Source organism: Daktulosphaira vitifoliae, unplaced genomic scaffold (genome assembly GCF_025091365.1).
Source record: "Daktulosphaira vitifoliae isolate Bord-2020 unplaced genomic scaffold, ASM2509136v1 Scaffold_4, whole genome shotgun sequence".
In the NCBI taxonomy this organism is placed as follows: Eukaryota; Metazoa; Arthropoda; class Insecta; order Hemiptera; family Phylloxeridae; genus Daktulosphaira; species Daktulosphaira vitifoliae.
The window spans coordinates 31,420,163-31,432,436 of NW_026099575.1; the positions used below are offsets into that span (position 1 = coordinate 31,420,163).

At 24.9% G+C, this 12,274-nt stretch overlaps 2 protein-coding genes and 1 long non-coding RNA gene across 4 annotated transcripts in view; 1 reads left to right on the forward strand and 2 right to left on the reverse strand.

The window, feature by feature from the left end:
- The window catches only part of LOC126906416 (uncharacterized), a 177,185-nt gene extending 174,480 nt beyond the window's left edge, over positions 1–2,705 (reverse strand). Inside the window, exon 1 of the long non-coding RNA XR_007704247.1 lies at positions 2,153–2,705. This is a non-coding gene — a long non-coding RNA (uncharacterized LOC126906416). The remainder of the gene's footprint in view (positions 1–2,152) is intronic.
- On the forward strand, positions 84–7,328 carry LOC126906403 (developmentally-regulated GTP-binding protein 2). Its single transcript, XM_050687007.1, has 7 exons — positions 84–312; positions 383–540; positions 685–855; positions 5,953–6,096; positions 6,157–6,422; positions 6,656–6,857; positions 6,926–7,328. The coding sequence occupies exons 1-7, from the start codon at positions 249–251 to the stop codon at positions 7,010–7,012; spliced, it is 1,092 nt and encodes a 363-aa protein (XP_050542964.1). The 5' UTR covers positions 84–248; the 3' UTR covers positions 7,013–7,328.
- On the reverse strand, positions 6,447–10,055 carry LOC126906413 (ragulator complex protein LAMTOR2). Of its 2 annotated transcripts, XM_050687020.1 has the most exons (4): positions 9,803–10,055; positions 9,034–9,162; positions 7,478–7,640; positions 6,447–7,279 (listed from the first exon to the last, which is right to left on the reverse strand). In XM_050687020.1, exons 2-4 carry the CDS (start codon positions 9,099–9,101, stop codon positions 7,133–7,135), a joined length of 378 nt encoding a protein of 125 aa, XP_050542977.1. In that variant the 5' UTR covers positions 9,102–9,162; positions 9,803–10,055; the 3' UTR covers positions 6,447–7,132. The 2 variants fall into 2 exon arrangements, with proteins under 2 accessions (XP_050542977.1, XP_050542978.1); XM_050687021.1 differs by lacking the exon at positions 9,803–10,055 and having other exon boundaries at positions 9,034–9,357.
- Between the last annotated feature and the right edge of the window lie 2,219 nt (positions 10,056–12,274).

Sequence of the window (12,274 nt, forward strand, 5' to 3'; positions counted from 1 at the left end):
TAGTGATTATCAAAGCAGGGTTTACTGCCCGTTGATGATGATAACAGATTATTTATCAATCATTATCAATGACGTATTCGTATTAAAAAACTCATAAGGTTAGGTTGTTGAAATTACTAGTAAAACAGAACATTAAAAATTACTAATATTAAGAAGAAAATAATAAATAGTTTTTTTTAGTAGAATTTGTTAGATTAAAGCCATATTAACTGTATTTAAAATTGATTTGTTAATGAAACCATTTAAATATGGGGATTCTTGAAAAAATAGCGGAAATTGAAAGGGAAATATCTAGAACTCAAAAAAACAAAGGTACTGACTGAACTATCAAATTTTATGCTGATTGAGATTTTACTACATAACTGATTTATCTGTTTTACAGCTACTGAGTATCATTTAGGATTATTGAAAGCTAAACTTGCCAAGTATAGAGCTCAATTGTTAGAGCCATCAAAAAAGCAAGAAAAAGGTGAAGGTTTTGATGTCTTGAAATCTGGAGATGCAAGAGTTGCATTAATAGGTTTTCCATCAGTTGGTAAAGTATGTAGCTGATGATGAAAAAATTGTTCTTTTTTCCAATTGAATGTGTTATTATTTAAATTTACTTAAAATATTTTATTTCAACCCAATATTTAATAAAAATCTTTGCAGTTTTAAGTAATAATTATTTTTAATTTTACATAGTCAACTCTTTTAAGTACATTAACTCATACAGAGAGTGAAGCAGCTTCTTATGAATTTACTACTTTAACATGTATTCCTGGTGTAATAGAATATAAGGATGCAAATATTCAATTATTAGATTTACCTGGTATTATTGAAGGTGCATCTCAGGGAAAAGGACGAGGAAGACAAGTAATTAGTAATCAAATTATCTAATACAAGATATTGTTAATCTAAAATAATAATAATTTTGAGAATTTTTATTTTTCAGTTACATATTTTTATTCATTGTTTTATTCATTAATACATTTTTTTTTGTATATTCCTTATGTATTATAGGGGTAAACATTATTTTTTATTGGTAATTTACATATTTAATTAACTTATAAAATAGAAAATAATGTCATTAAAAAAATTACTGGTCAAGAAAGACTTTTAGACTAGCTTTTCAAAAGTTATTAATAATTTAAACTATTAACTGAGGTAAAGCTGTGAAATTAAGTGATAATAATAGAAGCATTATCATCACTAAATGTTTTTTCTCCTCCTATCTAAGTATTAAAATATTAGTATCTTCCAAATAACTGATTCAAAAGTCGTTATGAATTAGTTATTTTCTTAATTACATGATTTTCTATTTTATAAGTTAGTTAAATATATGTGTTACTAATAAAAATTTACAAAAGTTGATATCCCTATAATGCTTAATGGACAAATCAAAAAAATACTAGTGAATAAATCTAGAATTAAATGTAACTAAAAAATAAATAGTAGTACAGTTGGTACGCGGTATAGTTGAGACAAGTATAGATGATATTTGACAATGATAAAGTTACTATCATTAAAATTGCTTCAATGAATATTTATAGGTAGTATATAAAATGAATTGTCATAATTTTTTAAGTATTTTAAGTTTTATATGTTTTTTTATTTATCAGTTATTATTTTTTTATTAGTTTCTTAAACTTATGTTATAAGTATATCAACTTTATTTTTAGCTTCGATGCGAAGCTGAGAAGGTATTAATTTTACTATGATGTGTTTTTTTTAAACATTTTTTTTTTGTGTCTGTGAACGCTCAATCTCAGCTCTCGCTGGACCGATTTTGATGAACAATATGTCAAAAAATCACAAATCGTATCTAGTCGAAGACATTACCCTCAAAAATTGAAAAAAATTCCCTCGTTCTCCGTAAATGGGTGAAATCCACCCAAAAATTACAAATTTAAAAATCGTTAATTTTTGACATTTCTTCTTTTTTTTTTTACTTAAAATTGCCATAATTTTTTTAAAAATGACCGAATCCATATAAAAATTTTTTTTATAAATATCTTAGGTATTTACCTGTCATTTTATATATTTGTGTGAACATTTGACCCTTTAACAGCCCACAGGAAGGGTTTCAAAATGGTAACTATTTTACAAAAAATTAACTTTTTCAATTTAACTTTTGAAAATGTTCCGGAAATACTGACACTTTTATATATACCTTAAATTAAAGCTAATGTAATATACTTTAATTTGAAAAAAAAAAAATTTGACCTCTGGACTTGTCTTCATGGTGAAAATGACTACCATCATTCAAAAATATGCTATTTTTGTGTTAAAATTCTGGATTTTGTATTTTATTTTAATTTAAAATATCTGACAAGAGGAGTACACTGATTTTCATAAATATTATAAAAATCAAATTGATATAGTATAGAAAGTTAAACTTATTTAAATTTTTTTGCATTTTTTAAGTCGAAAAAAATAGCTTTGAAATTTGAACTAGCTTAAATTGAAATTTTTTTTCAGCCAACGTTAGCGACGTACAGTTGCCGAGTCGGTAAAACTTGTGTTTTACGTGCTTGGGGTACAATGTTCCAACCCGCGTATGGCAATGAATTTTTTGTATTTTTTCTTAAATTCTTTTTAAGTTAGAATAAATTTGATTTTTATCAAATTTCAAGAAGAAATTTCTTATTCATATTAAAATTATTTTACTATATTTTAGATTTTAGCTTCGATGCAAAGCTGATAGGATATTTTTTTGTGACTATTATTTTTTTCTTTGCTCTAACTTGACCTACTTTTTCAACGATACGTCAAATAATTACAATTCATATCTAGTTGAAAATATTATTTCAAAAATTAAAAAAAAAATTCTAATTTATCAATTAAACAGTTACTTATACCATGTTTTCCATACAGAAAATTAAAATCATTCATTTATAATGTGTTTAAAGTATTTATTGACGAATCAAGTTCAATATAATAGGTTTCAACTACAAAACTAAATCATTTTACTTTGTAATTTAATAATTTTTTTACTCTATTTGTGTGTGCTACTACTAGACTATAATATTCAACATTTTTTGGTAACATGTTGTAATCTTTTAACAACTTTGTTATGAATGGTTCATTTAGTTAAAATAAATCATTAAAATTAATTAAGTTCTGAATATTTCAATAGCAGAATCTTTTCAAACACCAAAAGTTACTAGGAAATTATTACTATTATTTCTATTTAAGTTATCTATTATGATAAAAATGAAAAAATTATTGAGCTTTTCTGATAAATTTACTATAAATAGTTATTATAAAACTTTCTGACTCCTTATTAATCTTAACGATACAAGTTTCTTAATTCTCATAAAATTTCTTATTTAAGGATGTCAATTTAAAACTTGCAAATTGAGCTAAAAGTTATGGTAATAAATTAATTTTTTTTATTAAAAACTTTCACAAAAACAACTTTAAAGGATTAAAAATTTCCTTATTTTTAATATATTAATAATCAAAATCAGTATTAATTTAAAACAATTTTTTTTGTTCTTAATAATTTTTTTTTATATGTAAATACTTATTTTTTAATAATAAGTAACTATATTAAAACTTAGAAGTGATAGAAGAAGTTTAATTGCATATTTGAAAACATTGAGAAAAATTGATTTAGAAAAGTACATTTTTGTTTCTGATGAAAGTTCCTTGTAGTCCAGTGTATAAAACTTATAATTTTATTATAAGTAACAAACATTTTTTATTGAAAAGTATTGCGTCAAACTCAAAAGTAAAGAAATATACTACTACTTTATTATTTTTATAATATCTCCATAAAAATTACAATATTAAATTATTGAATATCAATTTCATACTAAATTTAATTAATATAATTATTATTTATTCATATATTATAATTTTAAATCAAATATTTAATCGGGATAAAATTAAGGGAATTAGAGTTATTGTTGCTTTTGAAATAATCTACCAATTTCTTAAAATTAAACACTATCTACAGATTTGTATTGAAGCATTTCTTATGATAGTGATTTTAATCACTGTCAGATATCATCTATACTTGTTCCGACTATGCCACGTCCATACTGTGCCGTGTCCCAACTGTGCTACTGTTTTTATATTTGAATGTATTTATGACTATACTATTTCATATATTATTACTTCAATTTTTTTATTTATAATTATGCTACTTGAATGAATTAATATTATAAAAATTAAATTTAGTATATATTTGATATTTAATAATCTAGTATTGTGATTTTTATTGGGAAATTGTAAAAATTATAAAGTAATTATATATTTTGTTACTTTTATGACGAACCTGTATAAAAATTGAAGGGCTTGATGGAAAACTTTTCAAAAAATAACTTTTGTTAATTTTGAATAAGTACTTTGTTTTACAAAAAAAAATTCATCAGAGTCCAAACTATAACAAAGTTTAATGTTCATTTAAATCCGAAAATATATTTTTTCTATTATTTATAATTTATGAGATTATTACTAAATAATCAATGAGTATTTACATATAAAAAAATAATTAAATAAAAAAAAAAAAACCAATGCTCATAAGTTATATGAATTTTATTTACATTAAATATAAATTTAAACTCATTTTAAATTTTATGCCTCTCCTAAGTCAATATAATCAACTTTGAGATTTTGAACTAGCTTAAATTGCCTTTTTATCTACCAACATATGCATGTATAGTTATAGGGTCGGTAACACATAAGTCTTTCACGAGGGTACGAAGTGAAAATAAAAAAAAATTTTAATTATCACAGACCAAATTATATCTTACTAAATCAATTTTGCACACTGATTTCAACACATTAAATTAAATTTTAACTATCACTAGTTGTTAAGACAGTTATTTAGTAAAAATAAGTTATATATATATATATGTATAAAAAATTAAATACAACAAATTTTTTGCATATTATTATTTATTTTAATTTTTATTATGATAAAAATATTTTATTCAATTCAAGTGAAAAAGAAAATACAGTAATGTATAACCAAATATTAGAAATGAATGATTTTATTTTTCTATGTAGAATAATGGGCTAAACAATTTTGTAATTGATAATAGGAATTTTTTCAATTTTTGAAAGTAATGTCATCAACTTATTACAAATTTTGGTCATTTGACTTATCGTTAACAAAAATAAATGACAGACATAAAAAAGCGCAGTAAAAAAATTCCTTCTCACAAAGGAAAACCATAATGTAAGTTAAATTCATATAATTTTTATAAATATTGGTGACCTAATCATTGTGCCGACCCCTTGTAAGGTATTTTAAAATAAAAAAATCACCTAGTTTTACATTTTTAAAAAGTAATAACAGTATAAAATTGAATTCAAAAGAAATGTGCACAACAAAATTATTATTTTATTTTTTGGTGGGAATTGTATTCTCTCAACATTTTTTTTAAGGCTTTAGAAAAATTGTTTTGTGCAAAATTTTACTTAAAAAGTTATTCATGTTAAAAGTGAAAATAATGTCTATTCCTTCTTTCTTAATATCCCAATGCACTTTTCTTAAAAACACTTTTAATTAAGTTTTGTAGAACAATTTATTAAATATTTTTGAATTATGTGAGTTTTACATAAAAATTATACTTATTTCTTTAACTTTGATGTTATTTTTCATAAACAAGTCTAGATTAAGTAAAATATTAAACTCGAAAGCCACAAAAAATTATTTTATATTTTATTATATAAGTCTAGAAGACAAATATCTTTTTCAATAATAAGTATATTACATAAGCTTTAATTTAAGATACATATAAATATGTTAGAATTTCTAGAACATTTTCAAAATTTAACTACAAAAGTTGCTAGTTCAAATCCCTCCCTGTGGGCACTTATAATTATATTATAAGTATATATTAATACTTATAATATAATTTTTACACAAAGAACTGAATTCAGATATTAAAAATTAAAGTACTATATAATATAAATTAATTATATCATACATTTCTTAATAAATATTATTATTTAAAGGTTATAGCAGTTGCACGCACTGCTGATTTAGTGTTAATGATGCTGGATGCAACCAAACAGGATATTCAACGACAACTTTTAGAGAAAGAACTTGAAAGTGTTGGAATTAGATTAAATAAACAAAAGCCTAATATTTATTTTAAGGTAGCTAAATACCTATTTTTATCAAATCATAAATAAATTTGTTTAAAAATTATTGTTTAGATTAAAAAAGGGGGAGGGTTAGCATTCAATGCTACTTGTCCTTTAACTAGGATTGACGAAAAACTAGTTCAAGTTATCTTACATGAATACAAAATATTTAATGCTGAAGTATTATTTCGAGAAGATTGTACACCAGATGAACTAATAGATGTTATATCAGCCAACCGAGTATATTTGCCTTGCATTTATGTTTATAATAAGATCGATCAAATATCTATTGAAGAGGTTGATAGAATTGCTAGACAACCAAATAGTGTTGTAGTGAGGTATTTGTGATTTAAACAACAAANTAAAGAAATAAGTAATTTTAATAAAAAGAACATGAATAGTATAATACCACACATAATAAAATATTTATTTATAATAAATAATAATAATTTTGTATTATAACTATAATAAAATATTGAAGATCAATAGATTCAACTCACTGGTTATTTCAAAAATAAAAATAAAGAATGAAGTAAAGTATTTCATACAAATTCCTATAATTTTTTTTTAGCTGCAATATGAAATTAAATCTTGATTACTTATTAGAAGTTTTATGGCAGTACTTATCATTGATTCGGGTTTATACAAAGAAACCTGGTCAACCTCCAGACTTTGATGATTGTTTAATTCTTAGAAAAGGAGTAAGTGTTGAACATGTGTGTCATTCAATTCATCGTACTTTAGCAGAACAGTTTAAATATGCTCTTGTTTGGGTAATTATTAAATATTCAATATTAAATTTTGTTCTTCTTTTAGTGATGAAACTTGTGTTATTTTACAGGGCACAAGCACTAAATACTCTCCACAGAGAGTGGGTTTGCAACATATTATGCATGATGAAGATGTAATACAAGTGGTTAAAAAATAAAATTAATTTAAAATATATATACAGTATCTTTTTGTTACAATATTTACATTTAATTACCATTAATATTATGTAATACATTACACATTACAATATTACACATAAAATTAAAAAAATTAAAATTTATGATGATGCAATTTGCCGCAGTGGTCCGTCTAAATATGTTGATAAAGCTGTGATTTTTTCTTTAAGCAAACCAAATTCAACTGATCGATTAGCATATAAGCATAGTAAAATATTAGCTACTTGTTTGATAGCTACTCTGCCTTCCTAAAATAAATTTTTTAAATAATACTAGATAAAAAAATATAAACTTTAAGTGAATAAGTGTGTTCTTTGAATTAAAAATATAAGAAATCAATTTTAAAAATGTGACATTAAAACTTAAATTGCTTTTATTTTAATGCCTTTAAATCTATATTATAATTGTAATATAATTATAATTATTATGAGCTAATCATAATTTACCGAACAATCCATTAATACAAGTTGAAGTTGATCTTCTTTTAAAGTAACTAATCCATTTTTTTGATATGTATTCCAAAGGTTTGCAGCAATTATTGCTGTGATATTTGAGTCTCTATTACCATAACCACTGAATGCTAATAGGCAACCTTCATGAGTTAATAACCTATACAAATATTATCACAAATGAAACAAAAATTTATATAGAATTCAATAATTGAATTGAAGTTTTGTTTTTAACTCTCACTCCTTAAATTAAGCTTTATTTGGTAACAGGGCTGGTGCTGAAAAATGGGTTCAGTGATAAACAATTTTAAAGGTTTCTTTTTTTATGGTCATTATCTTAGTGTATGGTGCCATCTATAGCCCAATGATACACCCTAAGCACTAAGACTGTTTGGAAAGCATCACATTGGAAAAAAATGCAATTTAAATTTAGAAACTTGTCATAAAATCAAATGAAAAAAATTATAACATATTTTACTCAAAAGCCTACAAAATAAAATATTAAAATGAGTTGAATATTTTTTAGTTTTAAATTGATATTTTTAATTTTAAATAATATTAGACATAAGTGATCAATTCTTATTATATCAAGAAATATTTTTTATGTCATCCCTTATAATCTGTAAGGGTATAAACTTTTTTCAGATGGTCTCATACATAATTAACTAGCTTATCAACTAATAATTATATAATTAAAAAATAGACTAAACATAACACTCTAATCACTAACATTTTAATAATTTCTAAAAAATATTGACCCATAAGTAGTTATTGACCAACAATTTTTTTAATTTGATCATTATTAAATAAACTAATTAATTATGTAAGTTTTTAATTGAAAAAATAAAGTTGACACCTAAGTTAGTTTAGTTTTAGTTATGAGAAGGGCGGGTATAGTCATTCGCTGTGCAATTTTTGCAGTTTAATCTACAATAATACCAGTTGATCGTATGACTCTTGAATTCTGGTTTTTGTCTTCACTTATATCTTTTTGCTAGTTAATGATTTATTATAAAATGTCCCTCTACTACCATATTTCATCACTACATGCCTCACTATAACAATAAGTTTAAAGATTCCATAGGAGTATTCAAATTAATCTCATCTTCGATATACTACCCTGTTGACAAGTCTCTATCACTTACTATAATGAATTTGGAAAATTTATTTACTGTTTACAAGTCTAAAAATTGGAAATGATCAATGGTACGTGTCTCCACTCCTACTAAATAACTAAGGTCCACGGGATTATAATTCCCGTGATCTTTAAGGATTCCTTATCGTATGGTGACTCGCTATTAAGGAGAATGAAAACAAAAAATACATAATAATTGATAAATCGAAAAAAACGTATACATTAAAGAAACCATAACAAAAAATTCTTAATATTTTTTTTTTATTTTGCAACTAATCCAAGTAGTTCATGACTAATGAATCAATTTGTATATTATACAATTTCATGTAATATGGTATTTTAATTATTCACACAAGTATTAGAGCAGATACATTTAAATGTTACACATAAATATCACAATAAATCAAATGTTACTCACATAGTATTTTCAACTCCATTTGTATTAGCTTGGCTTAAAATTTGTGATAAAACTTTTGGCCGCAACATATTAAAAAATTTTAATTTGCAATATAAGAAACTTTAAATAAATAAAAAAATTATAAAAACGCTGAAAAAAAGATTGAAGTGCTTTTATTAGTTTATACAATATATTATATGCAAGTGAAACAGATTAAAACATCTATATTAAATTATTGAGACTATAAAATACTATTTTCTTTACACTTTCAATGATTCTATAAATTTTTCAATAGTAAGTAATAATAAAGACTTAAATAGTGATGGACATTATTAAATTACAAGTTAATATTCACAATATCGAATAATCTAATAATCATTCACACAATAATCTGTATCTATAGTAATATTAGATTGATAAAAATGTAATTGCATACAAAATTAATAATGTGTTAATAATAGTTCTAGATAATTCATGTAATTTATTAATCGATAGTTTTTTATTTTACATTAAACTATTTATTATTCGAAAGTTTTAAATTATTCATCTATGCAACTTGTTGATTAAATAATAAGTCGTTATTTTTCATTTTTTACTACTGCAATTTATTATTCCAATACTAGTCGATAGTTAGATATTATAATTGAATAACTTTCGATAGATTAAATTATGCGATAGTATCATCATCATATTTAGATATTAGATAATTTGTCACATGACATTAATTAGAAATATTTAATTGGATAAATTATTATGTTATTTTGTAATAACATATAAAATTCTTCCTTACCAAATTAACATATATTATTTGACTACGCCGTGCATCTTATAAGTTTATTTTTTCATTGGACTACCGAAATCCTAGACATATTTTTACCACAGAATAAATAAGATCTTATCTATTCTGTGTTTTTATCAAAAAATGTATAAATTAAAAAATACTAGTACCAATTCCAAAATTATTATATTAAAGAGGTTGCCTCGAAGTCATGTAAATAAATCCAAACCCTACAAAAATCCTATAGCGATATTTCTCTCACATACAACAAGTTTTAACTATTAAAATAAAAGTAGTTTTTAAGCATAATATTTATATATTATTCTCTTAAAACTCGTCTTACATTTATAATAAATTTAATAATGTACAGTTTATAGTAATACAAAAGTTTAAAATGTACATAAGAAATTTATTGGTTATATTATTCATTTATTTTATTAAAAATATTTAGAACATCGGCCGATCCCAAGTAGTTGGGATTAAGGCGAGGAAGAAGAAAAATATTTAGAATATCGTTTAAATTTTTTAATAATAGTTCAAGTAAAAATAAATTTAAAATAATCAGTTTTGGGTAAATTATAATTTTTTGTAATTAAATTAAATAATTTAATTTTTAGTTTAATTTTAATTTAAAGTTTTGTAATTATTACAAATTGATTAGGAATTAAACTAGTTAAAAATTACTTAATAAAATAAGTAATTTAATTACAATAAATTTTTTTTTTCATTTATAAGTTTAATACTTAATTTTAATCATTTATAGTAGTAATATTTCTGATACTTCACTATAAAGACGTAATAAAATTTTTATCTGACAAACTACCATGAAAACTTTGCAGCCATCTTTTAATAATTTTAAGCTAATTATGAGTAATAAAGTTTAAAATTTTTATATTAGCATTGCATTGCCAATGGAAAGGACAATAATTAAATTAGAATAAAATTACTATGTATGTAATTTTTGTTACTGTAACTTGTAATTCATACATCCAAAACTTAACAACTCATAACTCTTGTCTGTGGAAAACGACAAAAAAAATCTTAAAAACTGTCACAACTTCCTCTCCCCTCCGTAAAGAAGATAACTCATGGGTGGTTTCTGACACAGCAAAAACAAACCTATTCGGCCAACATCTATCCCAAACTTTCACTCTACATGACATAACTCTAAATCCCACTAAAAGCCATATTGTCACACATTCCTTAGAGTCTGCATTATTCGTCTCACTTCCAGTCAAACACACAAGTCCCCGAGAAATCGAATTCGTTATTAAAAAACTCCATAACAGAAAAGCCCCCGGGTTTGATCGAATTACAAATCGTACTGCTAAAAACTTACCCAAAAATGTAATCATATTACTTTCCTATATATACAACGCAATGCTGCGTTTATCCTACATCCCCCCTAACCTGGAATTTTTCAAAAATAATAATGATCCCAAAACCCAACAAACCTCCTGAAAAAAATTACTTCTTATCGCCCAATAAGTTTACTCCCTACATTATCTAAAGTATTCGAAAAAATCCTATTAAAGAGGCTCATACCACTAGCTATTACTGCAAAAATTATCCCTGACACTCAATTTGGATTCAGACTCAATCACTCTACCATTCACCAACTCCACAGAGTAGTCGACACTATCTCAGTCTCTCTAGAAAAAAAACATTACTGCGCCGCTGTCTTTCTGGACGTCGCTCATGCGTTTGACAGGGTCTGGTTTGATGGCCTGCTATTTAAACTTAAAAAATTTCTGCCTGCGCCTTACTTCCTATTGGTTAAATCATATTTGAGCAATCGTACTTTCGTCGTACGACTGAACTCGAGCCACTCAAATTACTTCAACATCTTAGTTGGAGTTCCCCGAGGCAGTGATATTGCTCCCTTTCTATACAATATCTTTACGCACGACATTCCTAAAACTCCCTTTACCGAACTCGGTTCCTACGCGGACGATACGGCAATTGTGGCCTCTAATGAAAACCCAATCATCGTTTCTAGTATGTTACAACGACACCTCAACATAATTGACCTATGGACAAAAAGATGGAAGATCAAAATCAATGAATCCAAGTCCTCCTTCATTACATTCACCCTAAAAAAAGGTCCCTGCCCCTTAGTAACAATGAACGACACCCCAATCCCTTTCTTCTCAGAAGTCAAATATCTTGGTCTCATTCTCGACAGTAAACTTACCTGGAATCCTCACCTAAAATCCATACGAAAAGTCCTTAATACTCGACTCCACCTCCTTAGACCCTTACTGAAATCCATAATGAAATTAAATACCAAACTATTAATTTATAAGTCCTTACTCAGGCCACTATGGACCTATGGCGTTCAATTATGGGGTGCCGCTAAACCCTCAAACACCCGCACAATCCAAGTCTTTCATTCAATATGCTTTTACCTAGTTACATTTGCACCGTGGTACTTAACCAACAATAATCGCCACAAAGACCTTAAAATCCAAAATCTTAACCAAA